Source organism: Cyrtonyx montezumae, unplaced genomic scaffold (genome assembly GCF_038088225.1).
Source record: "Cyrtonyx montezumae isolate F1298 unplaced genomic scaffold, pur_monq_1.0 scaffold_4, whole genome shotgun sequence".
NCBI lineage: Eukaryota > Metazoa > Chordata > Aves > Galliformes > Odontophoridae > Cyrtonyx > Cyrtonyx montezumae.
The window spans coordinates 14,261,768-14,286,254 of record NW_027072045.1 but is presented as its reverse complement, the minus strand read 5'-3'; the positions used below and the strand labels follow the sequence as shown (position 1 = coordinate 14,286,254).

Genomic DNA, 24,487 nt, shown 5'->3' with positions numbered 1-24,487 from the left:
ACAACACTTGAATCCAAGAGCTGTGCCACTGCTTTCCAGCTACCGTGGTTCCAGATTGTAAAACAAGTCAGAATCACAGTCTTCACTCACTCTGTTACTGTGGTCACTGACTTTGATGATAGGTTCATTCTTCCTGAGGTCCCAAACCACTGCCTTGCCACTGGGATGAGCAGAGGACAGAATATGCTGCACCTGCCGATTCCAAGACACCACACTGATGTCTTCGTGAGGCTGCAAAGATAGAAATGGCCATAGGTCTATTATCTCTGTGTTGAGGAAACACTAATCACAGGATTCTGACACTAGACTGACTAGAACCTGCAATACGTGTAAGATCAGGCTGTAGGCTAGAGAGAACTACAGCTGAGAGAACATGCATGTTTCTACTCTGACTCTCAGGAGGAACATAAATGGAAAGATGACCTTTGTGCTACATTTCAGGAGTGCAATGAGACAGAAAATGGTATAGAACTCAAGGCTAATTGATGTTACTGTATCTCTTGCAGTGCAGGAGATAGATAGGCAAGGGAATAAATACAAGGCATATTGGAGAAAAAGCCAAACTGCTTTTAGGCAAGTTATTTAGGGCAATCGTAGTAAACATGATTGTAATCAGAAGCTTATGCCCCTTCCAACTTAGGAAAAATTATCCTGGAATAATAGCTGAGAAGCATTAAATGGCTCACTGGCTGTGCTGGGTATATTCTGTCTTCACGAGATACGAAAAGCTTCACCACGAAGCCTGAAGTAAATACACTCCTCAGAGAAGGCCCAATAAGATCCATCTGGGGCATGTATTTTAGATTAAAAATGCTTAAGACAAACTTGTCAGGTATTTGATGCAAATTCACAAAGAGCTTACACATCCGTGCAAAGTGCATTGTTTCACAGTTTATTAGCCCACCTCATCTTCCTTACAACACTCTTTCCACCTTCTCAAAATGAAGCCTATCAGATATGATTCATCTTTCTCCTGACAAAGGTCAAGGTCATTTCCTGTTCATAGAGTAAACACACCAGGACAATTCCACACAGTCACACCTTTCACCTTGCCTACTAATATACAAGACTCCAGGGCTATTGCCTGGAGGAAAACTCATTTACCTGTGATTTAGTCCCTGGAGTCATAGGCACACTGAAGTTATTCAAGTCCCAGATAAAAATTTCAGAATCATTGGCTCCAGAAGCCAAAAGGTTGCTCTGCAGAAAAAAAGAAAAGGTCAGCTGAATTTCCTGCTTATGGGGAAAAAGGACCGATTTCTTTAGAATAAACGTAAGCAAAAAAACCTCACAAATTTCACAGCCAGACAAGAGCTGCATTTAACAGATGCATAGAAGATTACAAACTAAGCATGTTCCTGGCCCTCAGCTCTTCAACTGTGCCATGGCAGAAACCCGTTTAAAATCTGCCTGGCAAGCTAGATTAGCAGTTGGATAGTGTTACTCATCGTGAAACTTCGCCACAGATCTGGAAACCTCTGTCCAGTTCAGCCTTTGCTCTGCATCCAGGCATCAGGTACATTCCTTCTCAGGAAGTGCCTGCTTCCTGATGGGGTCTGTGTTCACAGACCAATTTGTTTTTGTGCTGCCACAAGAACTTGTGCTCTGTCCACTTTTTACTTATTATGCAATCTCTTGTGTGTGATTCAGAACCCCACTGAACTGAGCACTAATATAACAAATGAAGAAAAGATTCCCTGACTTCAGTCGGGTAAAGGTCCGACATGTAACAGCATTACAAGATAGGTTTTGTTCCAAGGTAAAATGACTTGATCAATGTCACAGCATAATACAGGGACAAAGTTGTGAACAGTGCCCTAATCAGAGCTCCAAATCAATCTCATGGCACCACTCTCACATCTCTCATGCTAAATGCTGTTCCTTCACTTAATATTTATCTGTATACACAAGAGAAAAGAAAATCCAGTTTATAAGATAAGCAGCATTATGTTGCATACTTGGAAAGGATTGAAGTCAAGAGCTCGTACAGGCCCTGAATGCTTCTCTGTCTGCCCAATTACAGGATCACTCTTTGAAGCCAAGATCCGGTGTGCACTGTACATCGTCAGCACACCATTATCCCCGCCACCAATGATCACTCCAGAGGACTCTGGGGATCCGTTTCCAAAGTTACCCCAGATCAGCTTATGAAACCTGAAAACAGAAGAAAGTACAGCTGACACAGGCCACAGCATTTGGTGGAAGTCAAGATGATCTGAGTAAAGTAAAAAAATATTTAGTCCTCGATGACAGAGATAAACTAATTCAAAAGATCACTTCATACCCTAAAAACAAATCCCCTCTCTCCTTTCTTATACCAGAAAGGCCCTCTTCAGTTCCACTGAAGTTCCATGAGACATTGATACCTGTTAGAGGCAGGAAGCGTTCCTTTCTGCTTCATGTCCAGAGAGGGATCCCTGAAGTCAACCTCAAATATTTCCAAGGTGGCATTTGTACTGAAGGATGCATCCAGTTGCTGGGCAGATGTTCCTAGCAGAAGAACAAGGGTAGTACTTAGAACTGGCTGCTTTTTCAAGATCACAAGGTATAAATAGAACAAGGCACTGGTAACCTTAGCCGTCAACACAACATCAAGGCTGTGCCTATAAGGGAGAGGACACGTATGAGTACCTCAGAAACAGGAACTGTTACGACAAAGACTTAAAATTAAAACCTCTTTGAGAAATTTTGGTCACCATGGTGACTGCTATGCAAATATCTTCCTCTTTTTGGATAGATGTAATTCATATACCTTATCTAAATTACCAAAGTTTCTGGTATTAAACTGTTATCTAAATTATAAATACAGTTGCTTCTTCAAATCCAAGTAATATGGTGATGCAAAATATATCAGTATACTACTCAAATTTGACCAGAGGTCACGGTCATAACTTGTATTCTTAGCCTACAGCAGAAGTTCTCCAGTCTTAGCCAAAGCATTCCTTGGCAACCCACACAGACACAGTAGTCACCCAGTGATAGCTTCCATCTCCATGGTTTAGGGAATAAAAGTTAAAAATAGATTTAACATTGCCTAATGAGACACTGCCATGCAAATAATTACCCAGCTACAACAGGGATTCTTTGTAACTGCCTATGGCAGGAGAAGAGCCCAAGAGACCATAAAAAAATCAGTACAGACAATACACTGTGCAGCTTCTGATCTAAAGCAGATTGAAGCCAAGGCCTTTGGTCCAATCAAAACTCTGGCCTTAATAGAAAAACTCAAAATAGAAAATCTACCCCAAAAGCAGTGACGCTGCTTTTAAGGCAACAGCTGAACTTCAGTCAGTTTTTTTTTCTGACAGCCACTCCTGAAAAAAAAGCAGAACAATATGTCAGCCCTGAACAATCCAGACAGTAAATAGGCCTGACTACTTCCCACGTTGGGTAGACAACACAGTTCGATTCACCTACTTTCAACCCCATGTGCTGATTTTGCACTTCAGAAAATAATACGTTTATAAAAATGGTAAATGATGGTTTTGCAGAAACATTGAAAATTGAATGTAAATCAAACCAAGTGAAATTAGGAAGAAAAGAATTTGATCTTTTGGTTGTCTACTTGACAGTGACAGAAAACCAACAAACTCCAAGTGATCTTAAATGAACATAAATAGAACAAACATAGTTCAACAGCTATACTAAGTATCTTCATTTTACTTTTTTAGCAAGTAGGCACAGGAGTTCATACAGACTTAATTAGAAGCTAGATCAAAAAAGCAATGTATTCACCCTCTGTAAAATGACTGCTCTTTAAGCAGTCAATGCCAGGCATAAAAAATAACCACTATGGAGGAGTCACTTAAAAAAAAAAAACAATTACATTTTCAGCATATTATTTGTAATTTTTCAATATATTATTAAAGTGCAAATACCTGAAAGCTAAAATGAATACAACTCTACATTAAGTCTCTCTGTGATTCATACTCTAAATTTATTAAATTGTGAAGAACTTTACCTGTTGCTAGATAAATGGGGTGGTTGTTTGCTGGACTCCAGGCCTCTACAGCTGTTCGCTCAATTTCCTTTAGCTTCATTTTCTAGGCTCTAGAAGAAATTTTACACAGCAGTTAGAATAGTTAAACAAAGCCAACACGAAAATAACCACAACAGCAACAAAGCATAATCCTTATAATTCTACCAAGAAAAAAAAATGATAGAGAGAAAGAAAGTATTTGCTGCTTCTAGAATTTGAGCACAGTTTTACTGGTACAAATTCATGAAAAGACAATTCCAGCTGTCTGAGCCCAGACCTTCCCTACTGCACATTTCCTTTTCATATACCCCAGTTACAGGAGAATTTCAGTGAAAGGAAGGGGATCTAAATTAAACAACATACTCAAGTCTTCAGCTGGTTTAAATCAGCTGCTGAAATTCACTTAAATGTATTTGCAAAGCACCAGTTGCTCTCTCTGAACACACTGTCGTCAGTACACACACCGGCAAAAATGGAGCAGACGGAATTGAAGGACAGGGTAAATTCCAAACAGCAAAGTGATGTGGCAACAGAAAACAAAGTGCAGTGCTATCACGTGCCAATTTCATTAATGTACTTTGTTCTCACTCCTCGGGGAAGCTAAAGGAAAAATCATTTGACCTTCTGCTTCAGTTTGTAAATGGTAGCAGAAGGTGAGAGGAAGTGATCCAGAAGTAACCACTGGGTTTCAAGCCCAGCTCTGACAGAAATCCTTTTTACTGACTGAGTAGATGGACACACACCTATACAAGGGCAACACAATCTGTCCATGTCACTGCAGAGAGATAGTTGGGCAATAATGTAGCACGATAATTGAAAGACAAACATCAACAGTACACAGTCAGGAGGCTGCAACATCAAATATAAATGTAAACAAACTTCTTTTCCTGGTAGGATCTCATTCCTACTGGGTAGAAAGAAGATCTCCTGTCTAGTAACTCCAGACCTTGTTTAGGGTCTTCTCCATGGCCAGTCAGAAGGGTAAGGACATACTCCCACTTCCATATGTCATGCCAGGATATGCTGCTCAATTCGAATTGATCGAATGCTTTTTAGTATTCATTTACTAGGGAGCACACTCCTAGAAGAACACTATCCTGGCCTGCTCCCCTTATCAGCAGTAGGGAATGAAAGTATCCCCAGAAGGAGACAGGAACCTGCTAGCAAGGGCCTAATGCAAAAAGCATCCCAACTCAATCAGAATGGGGGCATCAGAAAGCTGGTGTGTCTGTTACCAATCCTCTCCCTGCCTCTTCCTCCTCCACTTGCATTCCATCAGCTGCAGGGGCCGGATGCACACACAAGCCTTGCTGCTTCACTTTGGAGATGACAACGTCCTGTTAAGACACTAACATGTATGGACAAGAGACCTCCTCCTTCTGGTAAGGAGACAAAAATAACCATCACACTCCTGGTACAGGCTCCCTCTCACAGCTCGCCCTCTGTGCTGGACAGGCTGTGGGGATGGCTGCCACAATCTATATTTCATAGGCAAATGCAAAGACAAAAAAAGTTTTTGTGACAAAAAGTCACAAAAACATGCAAAACTTTACCAACTGATTGTCCAGCTCTTCTTGTCAATAAAGCACATTTTCCATAAGAAAGTCAGTTTTATAGTAATCTTTTCATAAACTTATGTTAGAACAGCACAGGAAGGTAAATTGTCTTGCCCATGATAACTCAGATACAGGAAAACAAACAAGTGGCTTGCCTAGTAGACTGGCTCAACATCAACAGGACAACTGCAGGAGTGCTGGACCACAGGAACTGGACAGGTTCTGCATCCCCATCCATCGAGGCAAAGCAGCAGCAGGGCCAACAGACTTGAAGGCCCACACAAGACACACAGGAAAACAAAAGATCACAGTATCATGTCCTAAAGCAACTTCGACCAATTTGGCTTAATTGAAGCTGAGGTTTCGTAACAACGCAGCAACACTCCCTTAAATCGCTGGGCTCTGAGAGTGGAAGGTAAGAAGCCCCGATTTGAGTCTTTTACGATCATTAAAGAAAGAAAAAGCTCTTTAGCAACCTCCCGTGGCTGTCTGAGAAAAACTCAGAGGACTCCACCACAGCAGAATTTTTAGGGAGAGATTGCCACCTGCTGTCACCTCCCAAAATAGCATCTAAGACTTCTGAGAAAGCTCACGCTTTTCTTATGACCTCTAATTAATTGGCCATGACAATTCCACTTATACCTCCTCCAGAGGAACATCTGATTACAGACACAATGCATTAGCAGATCTCAATCCAGTAGCAGTTGCAGGACAGAAGCAGGGCTCCCCCAAAGCTTCCCCCAGCTTTGCTTTCCTGCACGGCATCCTTAAATGGTAATGCTGCCTGCAAAGACAAACCTGGCACTGCTGGGCATTGCTCACTGCTGGGAAATGGAGGGCATGGGTAGGAGCACACACTCTAACGTCATGATGGATTACACACAGTGCTAACAGGCAGAATTTCTCAACTCCACTAGCCTGAAACACTTGTAAAACAACAAATTGACCTATCTTCTGGTTGATTCTCAGAGCTGCCACAATAACCAACACCAGTACCACTTCTGCAAGGCCTTCTTTCTCCCTAACCACCCAGGATTGTCAGTATGGCCCTACTCACTTTTCCAGTCCCTCGCACCACTGAGCATCTAACCATTCCCCTTTCATAGGATTACAGAATCATTAAAGTTGGAAAGACCTCTAGTATCAGTGAGTCCAACCACCCACCCATCACCACCACCACACCCACTAACTATATCCCTCAGTGCCACACCTCCACAGTTCTTGAACACCTGCAGGGACAGTGACACCACCAACTCCCTGGGCAGCCCACTCCTTCAAACACTTCCCACTGATGCTGCCCTCCTGCACGGTGCAGGAAGGAAGCTGCCAGCCTGACCCCTGTAACCAAACGTGCAGCAGAACAGAACGCTCAGCCAAGGTCACCTGCGAGTAAAGCAGCCCCCCCCTAGAACTGACAGAGGCTGTATAGCTATGAGACAGGAGCTGAGATGCAAACTGTGTGATGCTCCCCATCCCAGGATCAGCTCCAAGCCCTCGCACTGCTCCTTCCTTTTCCCAACTCTCAGGCACGGCAGCCTGCAGTTCTCCCAGGTGCTTATTATAGACCCAGATTACAGGAGGCACAGGAACTAATCGCGGCTAATCGCCGGCGCTGGCAAGGCGGGGTTGTAGCAGGGCAGGGCTCAGCATTCCTCCATGACGCTATCGCGGCACAGAAAAAAACTTCTGAGTTCTGTGCGCTACACGCACACGCCTAAAGAAACTTTTTTCTGCTGCGAGCACGTTCACACTATCGCCGGCTATCCCGCGTGCACAGCAGCGCGGACACAGAGCGGGGCAGCGCCGCGCTGCCAGACACAGGGCCGCTCCGAGGCGGGGGCACGGGCCCAGGGCCGGCCTGCCGCACACAGCCCAAGCACGCCGGGCCAACGAGGGAGACGGGCGGCGACAGAGCCCCGGCGACGCCGTGCTGGGCAGCCGAGGTGTGCGGAGCCGTCCCAGGGCTGATTCGAGAGCTGAGGGGCGCAGAACAGAAGCGGCTGCTCAGTACGGGCCCGAGCGAGGCGAGACGGGGAGGAGAGGCCGCGGCCCTTACCGGCTGCCGGCTGTCCCGCCGCTCGGTCCCGCAGCTGAGCCCTACGACGGTGGCCGCCGGGAGACCAAAAGGCGCCGCCTCCGCGTGAACGCGCCCCGCCCGCCGCACCGCGCATGCGCCAGCGGCGCCTCCCCGGAGGCGTAGGGAGCCGAATCCACGTGCAGCTGGAGCCGCGCAGCTGTGGGACGGTATCCCCGTTTCCAACGCGTAACTGTCTGTTTCACGGTCCCTGCAGCTCAAAAAGTTACTTGAAAAATCAAAACCCTGCCGAGGGGAATCGTCGTTGTTTCCAACTTAAAAGCAGGTCTAACTGGGACAGCATGTGGGAGCTTACAGAAGCCAGGCAGCATGGCGATTACTCAGCACGTCCCAAGAGGTCAGCAGAGCAGGAAATGGAACTAATATCCTACACCCGTATGGAAGGTATTGTCCCTTTCAGCAACAGAGAGAAGAGCTTATGGGAAACGGCGGAGCTAGAAAATAAGGGAGCTTAATTAAACTGTATGCATAACTTCCTCAGTTCAACAGAGAACAGAACCATAGGAGGCTCTTTACCTGAGCTCAGGCCATGCAGTACACAGCTTGAGCACCTGTGCTCTCAGACCTGAAGTCCAGGCCCATCAGAAGCTCGAACCAGAGCTGGGTTTGCTTGCTAGCTATTTTGACAGGCTTCACTGAAGTCACCTAGGGCAGGAAAAGATCAGCGCCAAATCCCACTGAGGAAGCACAGTTATTCACCTGAAATGAGACTCCCAAACACTGGCACTTAGTCCGGTTCCACCTGTCATTTCACATCAAGTGATACACTCTAGTTCAATTCCAAGCAGTGCCTCCAATAAGCCACTCTGTAACAGGCAGTATCTCCTACATAAACAGGTTTAGCAAATATACTTTGTACAAAAATATTTATAAGCCAGAAGTTTGCCCCACATCACAGCCTGTCTAGAAAAATGGCAAATATCATTTCATTGGCCATTGCTTCAGCTTTTCGGAACAGAAGACAACTAGAGCAATGGATATCATTGATATATTTCACTGCAGTGAGTTGTTTAGTGTTGAAGAACTAGCATTCACTTATGCTGCAGTGGAAACTGAAGAAGATGCCAACCCCAGCAGAGCTGGAGTGGGAGGAAAAGCACTTCCAACAGCTTTCAGATTTTGTAATGCGTCACAACTGGTGGCTCTTTGTTGGGGTCTCCTCCTTTCTCCAGATACAGGTCATTGAAGGGATACTGCTTCGGTCCCTATAAAGACAAAAACAGCGGCAAATACACCTTAAGGAGGAAGAAGAAAACATCTCACACAACTTCCCCCCAGTCTCTTCTAACACCCCTACCCCTCCACTGAAAAAAAAAAGAGGTGTGTCAGCTACACCTCAAATTTCAGTGTAACTGCTTCAGTAGACATATTTTAATACAACAAAAATGGGGAAATTCAGACATGAGAGGTTTATTTTTCTATTAAAAAAAAAAAGCCCTTTAGCAGGGAAATATTTAATCAACCAACAGTTCATCTCACAGAACAAGGACAATACATTGCAAGAACTGTTTGTGCATTCAGACTTATTTATCAGTAGTATTCAAAATGATCCAGATCATTTGAGAGAATGAAAAACAAAGGGCTAGAGAAGAGGAAAAAAGAATTTCTCGTGAATATGGGCTCACAGGCAGAAGAAAGCCTAGACCAAATGAGAGATCTTGTAAGAGAACTAAAAATTAGTTCCCTGAAAATGAGAACTGCTCATTATGAAACAACCTGTGAGCTGAATCGAGCCAGCCAACAGAGTAACTCAGGATGAATGAAGCCCCTCATGTTGCCAGCAGGATTTCACATCCCCACTCATAGGTTCATACTCAATTTAGCAGAAAACACTCTTTTGAACATCAGCAGTGACAAGCAGCACAACAATTTTTCCCCCGTTCACCCAAGGGCATCACTCACCACAGGCCTGTAAGATGGATAGATCTCTCCAAGAGTAAACATGACCAGCATGGTACCCAAAAAAATAAGGAAGTGGTTGCGCATAGTATGCCACGGAACTGGAGTGGGGGATGTATCAACACGGTTCCGAATATACATGTCAAAGTCCCAGTGCATCTGAAGAATAACAACAACAACGGATAGAGATTTACCAGCAGTACTCAAGCTGCTTTTACCTAAAACTTTTACAATATTCTCAATTACAAAACTGCCAGAAGTTTACCATACAAGTGGAGGTAAAGTCACAGAGGCAGTGAGTCTCCTACAGTTACAGCACGTTGTTGCTTATGGTAAAACAAGGCTCCAAGTTCCATCCTATGTTCACACCTGGCAATCACGCTTAATTATAAGACAACACCTGGCAATCACGCTTAATTATAAGACAAAGCACAATATTTTTTTTTATATACACAATCATTCCACCTTCTCCAGCACTGTTGAGAACTCATGGTAGAAACCAGGACCTTTTTTTTGTGGAAGATCAGTTATGTATCTGAAAATAAGTAGCAGTTTTATTCCAAACAAAGAAGCAATCACCTGCTATTTGAAAGCTGGTTCCTCAAAGCAGATAAAACACCTGCTGCTACTCCAAGAGCCAAAAAAAAAAAAGGCATAAACCAGTTCTTACAAGTAAAAATCTTATACACTTGAAGGGCAGCATTATCTATACAAGCCTTCATGCGCTGACCAGCACAAAAATACAGAATCACTGCAGCGTTTTCTATGTGACAGCTCCTGCAGACACTGCAATACGGATCTTAAACTTTAGTCAGTGATACTAGCATGCTCTTGCATGTTTACACAATGATATATTACATAAATTTACACAAGCTCTATTTCTAGTAAAAAGAGCTCGAGTCAATTACTAAGCTCAGTAATAACAGCTAGATTCACAGAAAGGCCACATACTGACTGAAAAGCTACTCCTGACCAGGAGTTTGAGGAACTGAAGATAATGCAAGTTGATGTAGATGCTTATTTGAACAGTTTTCTTAAGGATATCTTATATGCTTTCTACACAGAAAGCTTCTATTTCTGTTCTATTTCAAAAGATCCTTGGAGCAATAGCTGTTTCTATTAGCTCTATAGAATTCATTCATATATTGTTTCTATTAGCTCTGTAGAAGTAGCTATTCTAATAGCTACTTCTACAGAAATGATGGCTTCCTAGCTAGATGAACTTGAGCTATGTTCTGATGCTGAGTTGAATCCAACAAAGAAAAAGGACAAACCTTTCCTGCTCCTACAGCAAGACTTAAATTTGTAAAGCTATTCCTAAACATAACAAAATGCTACCATTCCTCAACACTTCTAAAACAATTTCTTAGCCTGATGACCACAACTTTACTTCCAATTGACTGTCGCTGTGCTGTGCATAATACCCCTGTGCTTGAGGATGTGTTTGGACATGGAATTACAGAGCAAGCACTGTGAGGATGTTCATGTCAGCATTCAGAAACAGCAGCACAGTGCTGCTGGTGTTCTCACCGGCTCTCCCCAGTTGCGCCTTATGTCTGGCTGGTCCCACTGGTACCAGGGGTCTCGTTCATGTTGAGACTTATTAGGGAGCATAGGATAATCACCATACCTGTGAGGAACAGACAAAGACCCAAACATTCAAGAAATCTGCATTCATTCCAGCACATCTGACATAACGTACTACAGATCTGTGAACACGGATGTAGGTGCTCATACACCTTTTTAAACAGAAACCCGCATCAACACGCCCACCCCAGCAATACCCAAGTCCAGAGGCACGCAGCAGCGAGGACTGCAGCAGGCTACAGCCAGGCCCCGCCCGAAGGGACACGGGGTCCCCGACTCACCCGAAGCCATCGTCAGGGTAAGGCTGGTAGTCCTCCACCCGCATGTTGTACTTCTTGGCGGCGGCCGCCCGCTCCTCCGCCGTCCGTGGGTAGGGCCCGGGCAGCTCATCCTTGCTCAGACCCGAAGCTGCCGGAGAGTGGCGCGGTGAGCGCGGGTCCGAGCGGGAAGGACGCAGTGCCCTCGCAGCCCGGCGCTTCCGGCCCGCAGGCCTCCAGCACGCCGCCCACCTCTCTTACCCCGCCGCGGCCGCCCGCTCCCGGCTTCCCCTTACCCGCCCGCGCCCCCAGGGGCGCCGCCCCGGCAGCCCGCGCTGCCCTCAACCAGCCTGCCGCCCGCCGCCAGAGGACACCGCAGCGCTCCGCCGCCGCCATCGCTCCGCCGCGCAGGTGCTGCCGACGGTGGCCGGCAGGGACAGAAGGGACGAGAGGAAAAAGCGAGAGCCGGGGCCGGTCCTCCACTGGAGCAGCCGCTTCGCACGGGGGCGCTGCTCACCTCCGCGCCCTCCTCCCGTCTCCATGGTGCCCCTCCCCCCACTTCCGGCGTTGCAGTGGGCGGACAACTTCCGTTTCCGGCTTTGTAATTCCGGGTTCCCCGGCCGAGGCGGTGATGGCGGCGGCCTCCTCCTCCTCCTCCTCCTCGGCGGCGGGGTGTCGGGAGGGCTCGGTGGGGCCTGGCTGGAGCGACTCCCAGTTTCGTCACTACTCCTTCGAGACGCGGCCCATCCCGCGCCTCAGCCACAGTGATCCCCGCGCCGAGGAGCTCATCGAAAACGAGGTGCGGCGGGGAGAAGGCGGCCCTGCTCCTCCGGCCGCGCGGAACGGGGCCCGCGGGGCGGCTTGTGGGCTGCGGGGCTCTCCTGACACCAGTGCCTTCCGCTGCGGTTCCGTCCCTCGGGGTTGCCTCTTCTTCGCTCTGCATGCTCTGCCTGCCCCTCTCCGCGCAGGCCTGCTGCCCGCCGGTGTCCCGGTCCCGTTATTTGTAGTGAACACTTCCCGTTGGTGCCACAGTGTTGGCTCGTATACGTGCAGTGAGCTTTTGCATTGTTTACTAAGGTGTTCTTTTGAGTGGAAAACAAAAATGTTGTGTAAAACTGTGTGTATGCAGTTATTCTTGACACGAGTGTGGCTGCAGGTGTAAAGTTTGCATTACAGTGGCTGCTCTTCTATTGATTCTGAAGTTTGTACCAAGCTCTGGGTTTGGTAAGATTACCGACTTTTGGGGGTAGCAGTCTGGCAGAAAGGAGTGTTGTGTGTGCGTGGTTTGAGAATGCAGCAGGTGTCATTCTTGTTCAGGTCTCATAGTGTTTATGCACGGGGAGACTGGTAACAATCTTTGCCTTGCTTCTGGTCCTGTTTTTAGGATAGAAAAGAGGGTGTAATATCAGGTTTTGGATGGTTGTGGTTTACAGTTATTCTCCAAGAAAAGAGATAAGCACCTCTTTTTCTGGATTTAGAATTATTTTTTTGCCCTTAGTAGTTAGAGCTGGAAATGATGAGGTAGAACTTACTGTTTCCTTGCTATGTGACAAAACCAGGCAACTCTAAAACAGTCCCCAGCTTCTGTTTGTCTAACCTCCCATGTTAGAGATTAGCTAAACAGATAGCAGAGTCTGTCCTGTTACTACTAGGAGATGACTGTGGAAGTAGCCACCACTCTCTTAAGGCTTCTTATCATGTTTTGCACATTTTTCTCTCCACAGCAAGGCATGTCATTGCTCTAAGTGCCTTTTCCAATTATCTTTTTTTTTAAAAGAGAGTTTGTAGGGTTGTGGTAACAAACATGATTATTCTCAAGTTAAAAGGATCTTTGAATCGATGAACTTCCTGTTTCTCTCCAGGAGCCAGTGGTGCTGACGGATACAAATCTGGTTTATCCTGCCCTGAAATGGGACCTGGACTATCTCCAGGAAAACATTGGCAACGGGGACTTCTCAGTGTATAGTGCCAGCACACACAAATTTTTGTACTACGATGAGAAGAAGATGGCAAATTTTAAGAATTTCAAACCCAAGTCAAGCAGGGAAGAGATGAAGTTTGCCGAGTTTGTGGACAGACTTCAGGAAATACAACAGAAAGGGAGTGCTGAGAGGTAAGTGATGTGTGGAAATTCCTCCATTTCTTCAGGTCTGCATGGGGTACATTTCAGTGAGGGCTTAAAAGAGCTTAAAACGTTTCAGACTTCATTTTTGTAGGCTTTTTCTACATAACTGCCTATTGACAACAGCTGTGTTAGTTTACAAAAGAAATATGTATGTTTAGTTCACAAAACTGTTCAAGCTGTTTTTTTCTCTCTCCATAGTAGGGTTTAGACGAAGGTTTTATACATCCCTTGATTTTGGTGAGCTATGATATTGGTAGAGAAGTTTATTTAACTATAAAAAAGCAGAGGCTGTAGAGCTCAACCTTTTTAGAGAATGCTGAGGTAAATTGTCTTAACTTTCTCCCCCAAAAAATGAGGAAGAGTTGTCCCTGTGCTGTTTGTTTGTAGGTGGTGCTGGCCCACACCTCTGATTGGTCTGTAAGTTACTGAGGGAAGCTGTATTTTATATAGGACGTACCCATTAGCCACTAAAACATCCTGGTTCATTTTTTTTGTCTGTCACCCGCCACCTGAAAGGACTTATGTATGCACAGTTATGTCTTAATTTGAGGCAGCTCTGTATGTCCATGTCCACTGGTTGTCTGTACCTTTCCCTTCCTTCTTAGCTTTAGATGTACTTTTCCTAAGAGAGAAGGCAGTCCTTAAGCTTAGAAACATGTTTTTCTTTGGGCATCGTAGGCTACAGTCAGTAATACTGAGATTCTTAATCCCTTTGATCCTCTGTGTCTAAACATAAGTGTGGCTTTAAGGCAGCTTTGTACTGAAACACGTGTGATTTTCTGAGCCTTTATATGCCTTTAGTACATGGGGTGGCTCACTGCATGTAACTTATAGTGGTAACATTTGTCTGAGGATTATTCGTGAGTGTTTTTGTGAGCCAGTCTGTTTAGGTTTCTTCTTCCTGCACTCATGAGGTGGTGTTTTTGATGTAAAATTCCAATTTTGCCCCTGTGATTGTTCATATAGAATTGTGTTCTGCTTCATTATGTACCAGGGAAGCATTTATTAAGTCTGGGGACTTTTTGTAGGTGTTCCCTTCTACAGCCATTTATAGTACTGTTAGAATTAAATCTCTAGGAGTTATATTTCTCCATCTTTGAAGTCTTTATGAAGAGATGTGGACATGCATTTCTGTGTTGATTGCAAAGCTTAATATTTGCCTACTGCCTGTCTCTGGGGAAATACAGACTGTACCTGCAGCAAACTCTGAATGACACAGTTGGAAGGAAGATTGTGGTGGATTTCCTTGGCTTCAACTGGAACTGGATTAACAAGCAGCAAGGGAAACGTGGCTGGGGTCAACTGACTTCTAACTTGCTGCTCATTGGCATGGAAGGTAAGGAACTCCCTATGACTCGGGGCGAAGATTTGGTCAGTGTTTTTGTATTTGAGAAAGTCTTTCAGATGGATTTTCAACTAGTTCCTAAGTGTTCTTCCCAAGCAAGCGGATTAAAGTTTTCAACTGGAATGAGACTGCTGTCACAACATAACTTGGGTTATAAGAATGAAAAAAACCTCAAAACATTAGCTTGCTTACTATGAATGCCTGGGGGTTCTTCTGCTTGTGGAAAGGCTCTACTTGATACTGCATTTCCAGTAATTACTGATCATATTTTGAGACCTGTGTATTGTTTGATCACTTCGAATATCGTAGATTTGAAATGTCCAGAGTCTAAGAGTTTGTAAGATGAGCAAAGTTAGCCTTCTGGACTTTTATTAGGAGTGACTGATGTCCACCCTAATGGAAAAAACAGATGTGCACAAAATGACTTACTATATTTTAAGATTTGAATAAATTTAAGATCTAGTAATAACAGTCAAGCTTCGTAACCATTAATCAGTGCCTAAGATGGTAGGAGGGTGCTTGTATTATGAAGCCCTGATGACAAGGAGGTTTGTTTACTTGTTTTCTTGCAAAATTACTTGGACTTTTCTCAAAATCAGACTATTAGACTCCTTTTCTCTAGATTAATAATAAGATGTAGAATTGACTATAAAAAATTCTCTGCTAAACAGAGTATTTTATGAAAAAGCTTCTCATCAGCATTTGCCATCTGCTGTTCACGGAGACAAGCTGGAAATCCTCATCCTGCAGAGCACAGTTTGCTGAAAATGGATTCAGAATGGAACTTATTAAGTGGGGTAGTAACTGCTCAGTGAAAACAAACTGATAAAACGATCAGATTGTAACATTCTTGGAGTTATTTTCCTTTCTTGGTTTTCTTGATATGTTGAAGAGTATTTACTGTCTTCAGCAAGGAATAGAACTTGCTTCAGTCACTCACAACTGCACTGAAGTACCTTGATATCTTCCCTTTCTGCATAGGGAATGTGACACCAGCTCATTATGATGAACAGCAGAACTTCTTCGCTCAGATTAAGGGTTACAAGAGGTGTATCCTTTTCCCTCCTGATCAGTTTGAATGTCTCTACCCTTATCCTGTGCATCATCCATGTGACAGACAGAGCCAGGTGAGAGTTGCAGATCTGTTTATGTTCCATGGGAAAACAAGGGCATTTGTGAAGATGCTGTGTGGGAAGAAGTTATATTACAGTGTAAGCTGCGTAGCACTTCTGTGCTTTGCAGTATCTGTTTTCAGATCTGTTAACTATTGAATGCATTGAGTATAGGTGGGAGGACAGGAGTTGTTTCTGTTTGTGTGATCTTGACTTGCAAGAACTAGGATTATTAACTTCTCTCACTGATGGCACAGCTGGTCTTCAGCAGCTGTTTCCTCTGTTCTGGTTTGTAGATCGCTTGGCCAAAGACAGATTTGCTTGGAGACAAATTTCAGGACTGCTAGTGAGTTGGTATTTTTCAGGATATGCAGGAGCTGACTATGGAGATGAAATGGGAATGTAAAAGCCAGAAAGGAGGGATAAGGAGGAATTTCATACTGAGATCAAATAAGGAGGACTGTCACTGCAAGAAGGTTTTCTAAGTTTCTTAATATTTTATTGTTTTAGGTGGACTTTGACAATCCTGACTATGAGAAGTTCCCAAATTTCCGGAGTGTGGTTGGCTATGAAACGGTGGTTGGTCCAGGGGATGTGCTATACATACCTATGTACTGGTAAGAGAGGTGGTGGAACTGTGCAGTGACCAGCAAGTAGAAGTTAAAAAGTTCTCTGTAAACTCTTGGACTGGCTCTTAGGGGAATTTTGCTTTGCCTCTTCCAGCAAATGTCATTTTCTGTTACGTCTTGTGCCAGCCTCCTTCCTTGCTTTAAGATGGGAGTGATAATTCTTCCTGATGCTACCTTGTTGTGTGTGTTCTCTACTAATGTGCAAGAAAAGGATCTGTATTTAAGAATTCCAGAAGTTCTGTGTTCTTCATGCTGGAGGTATAGGCCAGTTCTGTCCAGTGCAGTCTGAATTCATTCAACCGAAGTATTTGCCTATAAGCTGTAGAAATAGCTTCTCAGGAGCTGTAGAAATGGCTTCTCAGTAGTTTCTTAGTTTTTTCATCCTGATCTTTCAATGCAGGTGGCACCACATTGAGTCTCTCCTGAATGGCGGGATTACCATCACTGTGAACTTCTGGTACAAGGTGGGTACAAGCACCTTCCTACACACCTTGGATAGCTCTGTCCCAGAGGATTGTTTCAAACAGAGCTGCATTGGCATATGCATCATTGTGAAATCTTTGCAACAAACTGTGTGCTTTAATGTTGAAAAATACTTTGTACGTTTCATGTGATGTGTGAAGAGCTTATTGGCTGGGAGAAGACTGCTGATTCAGTAGGTGTGCAGTGAGTTACTTTTGCTATTTCAGGGTGCCCCAACCCCAAAGAGAATTGAATATCCATTAAAGGCTCATCAGAAAGTGGCGATAATGAGGAACATTGAGAAGATGTTGGGAGAAGCCTTAGGAAATCCACAAGAGGTACGAATGAAAACCAGTCACTGTTGTTGTAATAGTTGTGGGTTAATGCAAAACTCACAGTGCAAGCTATTTGGCTCTGCAGCTGTTGTCATAGCACAGGTAGGAGAATGCAGCTTTACTCTTCAGCTGTGACTGGTTTTTGTGCTATCTTGAGAGTTCTCCTTGGCTAGAAAAATTCCCCTTAAATTATAGTTCTGTAGAGGAAATCTACAGGCAATGGGATAACTTCCTGTTTAGGGAGGAAGATCATCTTTGGTTTGGGGCAGTACCAAGAAAGTGTTGCTTCCAAGCTATCATAAGCCTTCTGTGCAGTATCAATATCCAGTATTGTAAATAAATAAAAATGGTTTTATTTTTACGTATTGAGTCCAAATCTCTTAAATCAGAAATAGTTCTTCCATAGTTGTGTGCTTATCAGTCATCTCTGCTTTTTTTCTTCCAACTTTAACTGGTATTTCAAAAAACAGTGGATTAAATACTGATATATGCTTTTGAAGATCACATCCACTATTTTCGCTTTCAGATCAACATGAGAATAGAAATGTTTTTGTGGTCTGTATCCCTTAACACTGTGCAGGAGCTCTTTTTTTTATTTTTAGCTCAGATAGTGTGAGATTACCTGTCCCCTGCAATTATCTTGCTGTTGTAACATGTTTAAGGTCTTCCCATCGGGCAGTGCTGACAAATAAGAGTGGTCTTAACTGAAAAACTGCCAGTATTAACCTTCCTGTCAAGTGACCCCAACAACTAGAGTGGATTTAGTGGGTAAGAGTGTTCCTTCTCTAACATGCAGAAAGCAACCCCTGATGACGGTTGGCTACTTTTAATAGCATGTTCTGAGAAATCATAAATCTATGCAGGGAAGTGGGAAAAAATGTCAAACCAATACTATGCATGTAGTGTTTTGGTGGCATCTGAAGTTGAATATTTACTGAGAACTCAGCGTGCCCCAGAGCTGACATTCTCTGCTCTGGGGCACTTGGCTCTTAAGCTGTCCAGATGTGGAAGGAGCAGGTTGTGCAGTTGCCTCTTTTGTTTGGATAACTGTCTTGGATAACAATGTGTTTTTGCTTTGAACAGGTGGGTCCCTTGTTGAATATGATGATTAAAGGACGGTATGACTAATGCCTGGCTGCCCAGGTGACTGATGTTGCAGCTGCTTTGTTCACAAGCAATGGAAGATACTGAGAGCTAGTATTGCACGCAGCACTTAATAGACTGATGGGTTTCCTGGCCCATCCCTATCCCTGCCCCACTACAATAAAGGGGGCTACTGGAACTGCAGAACCATTAGTACCCTGATCATCCTCCACTGTCATCTAATCGAACCTCCCAAGAAAGAGTCTGCACTTACTGGAAGTTGGATTCACGCTCACTAACTTTTTTTCTTCCTTTGCTCTGTTTGCCACGAGAAGCATGGCTTCTGGCATTCAGATATTGCTTCAGGATTTTCAGGCATTTGAAGAAGAGCTTGAAGGGGAACTGGGATCGGTTGTGTTTCTTCAGCCTCATGGGGTTTGGGCCTCCTGGCTGGGTTTATGTGTTGGTGCCTGCAGTGGATATGGAATAATGGGAAGTGACAGGTTTCACAGCTCTTCGTTATTAGAGGACCTGTCCATCCTCAACTCTGGCACCTTTTTGTATAGCGAAGGTGAAAAAGTGAAATGACCTGTGTATGATGAGCAACTGGACATGAGATTCAGTTTCTTCAACTCAAGACATCTGTGCTTGAGACTTTGTACAGGGTAGAGAATTAAAAGTTAATCAAGTATGTGAGCACCAAATCCTGTGCTCTCCAAATATCTATTGTAGGAGTCTAGATAAACTTCATTCTGACAGCAGCTTTGGGGGGTGAAGACTTCTCTCCCGCTCTTAAGCTGCAGTGTGTTAGAAGGGGATGAAGCGTTATGAAGGGAGATGGATAAATGTCAGGCCAATCTTTGAGTCTTGAATGATTAAGCCACATTTGAAAAAAAAAAAATCTGCAGGAGTAGTGAGAGAGACTGTAGAGACACAGTGTCAGACAGGTACAGAGCCTCCTTTATCCCCATCAGGGATGCCAGCTCCTCAGACGTTTTGCCCTTTTTACCAAACCTGCAAGAACTCGAGTGTGTGTGTGGCTGCACACATGTGCATGTTTGTGTGATGTCGTATGGTTCCTGTCCATCAGTTTAATCCATGCCAGTGTGTTGTTCCCTTCCTTGTACAGTCACTTGAAAGAGGTCAGGGCTTTCTGTTTAATTGTGGTTAAGTTATCTTAATCCTTCCCGCATTCTGGAACTTGGCGTGGCAGGCTGGAAGTGACAAGACCAAGGCAGAGGAACAAGAGGAGCTTCTGGTTGAGTTCTCAGCAGTCACCCTAAAAAATCATTTTGCTTTCTTCCACCTCTGCTGCAAAACAAAACAAAAACCATAGGCTCATATGGAGGCTGACTTTTTATTCCCTGGGGTGCACTGCAGCGCTGTTCCTGATTTGCAGATAGTGCCAAGGACTCTTATATCTAATGCAGTTGTAATGGGTCCTAAGAGAATAGATGGGAAAAGCTATTGTATCTCATTAAAGAAAATAGTGAGGGATTGTTGTTGTTTTTTTCTGATGAGATTTCCCATTACTTTCCCCTTTCTTCAGTTTTTATTCTGACAGGATTCTGATGAGTGTTAAGAAGATGTTGGTCAGTAAGTGCTCTGGCATTGGCCTCAGGCCTCATCTTCTGCAGGGATAGCTCATGCACCATGTGCTATTAGCTTCTCTTGGACTAAGGTGATGGACTTACTGATCTGGAGGGTCTAGGGGCTAGTTTTACAGCTGCTTTCAGGTCAGAGCAAATGAAGTGCAGTTGGCTGCTGCAGAGCCCTCCTTTAGGAAATGTGCATGTCACTGAATAGTCTGACTGCCACGTTCTCTGTTGCAGACTCTGCCAAGTTGTGGTCAGAATCAAACAGAGGTCACGCACCTTCTCAATGCTCTGCCTTTGTGCAGGTGGGAAGAAGGCTAGGCTACTGACTGGCCCAGAAGAAGGCCTTCCCAGGAATCCTGGGCACACGTGCAGTCTCTGCCCTTGCTTGAAAGGTGCTCAAATGAAATCCCATCTCTGCTATTTATTTATCATGCAGTAGTCTCCAGTACTACTTGTTAGACACCATCAATTCTTGGAGTTCGGGGTGGGAGAGAGAATGGTACTTAGGGAACGTTAGGATCCTTTTTATTTGCCAAAGGTCTAACTTTTTTAAGTGTCTGAACAGTTTTTGCTGCACTTGACTTTGTGAAAGCTCATTTACAATGCACTGATGGACTGACTCTCCCCTTCCGTTTTCACCTTGTGCTTTCAATGCCCCTTGCCATGGTATTGGGAAGCTGTGTGTGTTCTCTGCTAGGGGTGTGTGTGTGTGTGTGTGTGTGTGTGCAGGGGGTGGGGTGTGACAAACACACGGTACCTTCTGAAGTGTAGTTCTTAAATACAACCAATGTTGAACAACAGAACTGTGTGGCTTCTATTTTATGAGTGGCTGTATATGAAGGCTGTGTGAAGGGATGTGCATATGGAGTTACATTTCAGTCTAATGATGTCACTTTATTCTTAGCTGGTGAAGTCTGCTGGTCTCAATAGCTTCACAACCACAATACCAACTGCGTTTTTGTGTGACTTCATGATTTTCCCTAAGCTCAACCCATAAGCCTGAAAGGAAAGCTGGGTATAAGATAGTATCTTTGAAAACTGTTGTAAGTTTGTAACTGTTGTTAAGTCATGGCCTGATGATTGAGCACCTGGTGCAGGGGGTGGCTGGCCCAGGAAGCACAGGTGCAAGCAATTCATCTGTGCCTCTCACGTGACAAGAAGGGGTGGGTACTGGGTCCACCCCTCCCTGGGCTCATTTAAGGGCTAGACTCTGAAAGGAGACCATCTCCTGGATGAAGGCTACTTTCTGAGGGGGAGTATGCTGGAGCTAGAGGCCCTGTCACCAGCTGGGTGAGTCAGTTTTTTTCCTAAATATCATTATTGATGTTCCTAAGAATGCTTTGCCTGGTACCATGAAGAATTTTATCAGAAGCAGTTTTTAACTGCTTCCAAGGACCAATGCTTGTCAACAGCAAATACTGTCAGGGAGGCAACAGATTTCCCTTCCTGACTCCTTGAGTGGTATTGCTGTGTTCGGTGATGGGACCGAAGGGGCAAACTACAGTGAAGCCTAATGAGTTCTCTGTCAATTGTTTCTCCTTTGTGTGTCTTGTTCTCTGGTACTTTATGTGGTTCATATTTTGTTCAAGGTAATCTTAGTGAAAGCCTTCCTGTTTGTAAAGGTATGCAACCTCTCCATAAACTAAAGATGCATATTTCTTTCTGGTGGTAATAACACCACAGCGATCCTAGCATCTATCAGTGAAAAAGCATTGGCTAAATCACAACAAATTTCTAATGTGTAGTAAAATGGGGAGGAGTGGAACAGAAGATAGGGATGTTAGAGGGTGGTAAGAGAGACAGCTGTCTGACCCTGGGGTACCGTAACACTCATTCTTTCCTCACACCCTCAAGGAACAGTTTGAGTGTGGAGGGAGTGGGAAAGACTCGCAGATATGTTTTCCTGTGGCTGTGAGCATTCACCCTTCCCTGCTGTGCCTGCTGGGATCATCACCTCTGAATACACAGTTGGTTCTGTTCTACTGGGCATAGTTGTCTGCATTTGTTTGATGCTGTAGTCTTTCTGTTGTGTGTGTACTTCTTGAGTAATGTGTGCTGCTAGTACCACAAAGCTCAGAGATGTCTCAGGTTATGCAGAGAAGTAGAAGAATTTGAGGCATTTGAAAAGCAGGTCAGACTCTTAGTCTATCTTGTTTGTTTTTATTACCTTATGTCTTGTGATATTTTCCTTTTATTTTGCTCTCCCGTTCTTCTGTTTCTTGGAAAATTGATTTAATTTTTTTCTGAGGAAGAGCAAAACTTCTCTTAATCTTTGTAGGCTATGTCTGCAGGGCTTTTCCTGTAAGAATAGAAAAGCATGCAATTTTAGACTGGTGTGCTGTTTTTGCCATTCTGCACTCAAGAAGCCTGGAGGAGGAGGAGGGTCTCTGCCCAGGGATGAGTGATAGCAGACTGCTCCACCAGGCAGGCAGGGTGGTGACCTTGCTGATTAACAAAAGCAGAACTTCTCACTGGGTCAGGATCTGGTCCAGACTTAGTGATCGTGGTCAGCCTCAGCACAGTGATCACTCAAGAAATTAGGAGTGATAAAGCAGGTGCAAGGTGAAGCTAGCTGGTCAGGATCAGGGTTAGAACTGAGGAGGTATGAGATCAGGTGCAGACACAGCTGTGGTGCAGGGGCAGTCCAACACAGGTGTGGATGAAGGGTGAAACCTTCAGCTTCAAAGCAGCTCATGAGGGGGGAAAATAAAGGCAGGCCCTGGCTAGGGCAACTGCTGCTTTTCTTTGTAGCAGTTCTTATCAGCAGACAAGCTGCTCCCAACTCTGAAGTCTCTGGATGGGGACAGTGCACTCCAGCTTTGGCAATCTCTTTGCAGCAGGCCCCTTTGAGTATTCATTCGTTGTTGAGCCATACTGCTCAACTGGAAGTGCAGCAGCAGCTGCAGCAGGGAGTACACGTGGCTTTTCTAACAGTGCTTTTCCCTAAGCCTTCCTCCTGCCACATTGCCTGAAAGGCTTCCTTGCACTCTGCTTGTTTTATAGTCTTTGTCTTCTCATCTCAGATGAGAGAGAGCATCTCTCCTGCCAGTGTCCCAGGATGTTCTGAAGTTGCCATATTCAGTGAGTGATTTTCTGTATTGGAGCTGCATAGGAGTTCTTGTCCAAGGAAAGTAAAAGATGCTATTACTGTGACAAACACATGCAAAGTAAGTTCTAATTACTGCCTTGCAAAGTCAAATATTTGTTGCAAGCAGAGGACTAATTGTGGGGGGAGGGAGCGGAAGTAGAGCCTCTTGGAGTGTAAGTGGAACAGATGCCTGGACGCCTTGGGGAAACGCAGCTTTCCTCTACAAATCAGAGCTTTAAATTACAAGGCTTTTACCAAAGAGAACAGTTGTGGGAAGTCGTCTGCTCTCATTTGCGTAATGGCTTCTGTCACTGGTGATTAGACACAGGATGAAGGAAAAGAAATTTGACAATTAGGAATGAGCGATCATTAATCAGAATCTTTGTTAGAAGGAGGAAAGGGGGGAGAATATCCCTCAAACAATGGAGGCAGCCACGGGAGCCACGTGAAGTCCATGAGATGCATAACTGAGTGCTACTGCTGCTCTGCAGAGCCCCCTCTACCTAGGTATGGAGTGGTAGTGAGGGTCTCAACTTAGCTGACAGCTGGGCAAAATCTTTCTTGTGCTGCCCAGTAAGTCTCCCCTGCCTGCTTAGTAAGGGAGAGCTCATATCTTGGAGCCCTGTCCTTGCACCATCAACAGCTTCTGCATCCTCAGCACCTGGTCCCAAATTGTCAGTAGAGCCACTGAATCAATGTGTTAAACTTTTGCTGAGTCTCCTTTTCCTCAGTGTTGTATACTACTTTGCAGATCTGGAATGGGCCTTGAGTGGCATGTGGGAAGATTAAGATGAGCAGCATGAGAAGTTCCAGTTCTTTTGCTAATGTCATTTCTTATAAGAGCAAGGGGAAACCTGCTGGGCGTGTGGCAGGTAGATAAAAGAAGGCAGTTGTGATTTTTCTGTGTTATTTGCTAGCTTAGCTCACTGTCCAAGAATGCACAATTCAGCACATGCATTTGTTTGCATCTCTGTGGGGTTTGATCAAATGATCACTACACATGGAAAAACAGGTAACACACATTCCTGCAGCTGTCATCTTCAAAAGCATCCTGTGCAACTGCTGCTGCAAGAGCACACTAAAAGAGGTATAGTGAGCAGAACAGCATCTATCTACTACTGGTTGGCAGATCCCACCCCTCAGGTGAAGGTTGAGCTTTGTTCCAGACAAGGCGTGGCTGATGGGATAGGTGAGATGTGGTGGATCTACAGCTATAGACACCTTTGTAAAAATCCCAACCTTTCCCAGGAATGGCACATAGACCTCAATACATGCCCAGCTCTTTGTTTGCCTAACATAAAGTTATGCTTCTCAGCATCTACTGAGAGGTTATTAAA

At 44.6% G+C, this 24,487-nt stretch overlaps 3 protein-coding genes across 5 annotated transcripts in view; 1 reads left to right on the top strand and 2 right to left on the bottom strand.

The window, feature by feature from the left end:
- The window catches only part of SEC31B (SEC31 homolog B, COPII coat complex component), a 109,327-nt gene extending 101,651 nt beyond the window's left edge, over positions 1–7,676 (bottom strand). For all 3 annotated transcript variants that reach the window (XR_010622785.1, XM_065746352.1, XM_065746353.1), the window contains exons 1-6: positions 7,592–7,676; positions 3,962–4,050; positions 2,367–2,490; positions 1,959–2,154; positions 1,105–1,200; positions 91–231 (exon numbers count right to left, since the gene is read on the bottom strand). Coding sequence is in view for 2 of the 3 variants with exons in the window: in XM_065746352.1 (XP_065602424.1) it covers positions 91–231; positions 1,105–1,200; positions 1,959–2,154; positions 2,367–2,490; positions 3,962–4,040 (636 nt within the window). In the remaining variant the exon portion in view is untranslated. The remainder of the gene's footprint in view (positions 1–90; positions 232–1,104; positions 1,201–1,958; positions 2,155–2,366; positions 2,491–3,961; positions 4,051–7,591) is intronic.
- Positions 7,677–8,601: 925 nt separating this feature from the next.
- On the bottom strand, positions 8,602–11,930 carry NDUFB8 (NADH:ubiquinone oxidoreductase subunit B8). Its single transcript, XM_065746848.1, has 5 exons — positions 11,670–11,930; positions 11,398–11,524; positions 11,060–11,159; positions 9,533–9,688; positions 8,602–8,835 (listed from the first exon to the last, which is right to left on the bottom strand). The coding sequence occupies exons 1-5, from the start codon at positions 11,767–11,769 to the stop codon at positions 8,743–8,745; spliced, it is 576 nt and encodes a 191-aa protein (XP_065602920.1). The 5' UTR covers positions 11,770–11,930; the 3' UTR covers positions 8,602–8,742.
- Positions 11,931–11,966: 36 nt separating this feature from the next.
- On the top strand, positions 11,967–19,794 carry HIF1AN (hypoxia inducible factor 1 subunit alpha inhibitor). The gene is made up of 8 exons (XM_065746847.1): positions 11,967–12,172; positions 13,236–13,486; positions 14,686–14,834; positions 15,825–15,970; positions 16,466–16,572; positions 16,985–17,048; positions 17,274–17,384; positions 18,465–19,794. The coding sequence occupies exons 1-8, from the start codon at positions 12,005–12,007 to the stop codon at positions 18,507–18,509; spliced, it is 1,041 nt and encodes a 346-aa protein (XP_065602919.1). The 5' UTR covers positions 11,967–12,004; the 3' UTR covers positions 18,510–19,794.
- Positions 19,795–24,487: the final 4,693 nt, after the last annotated feature.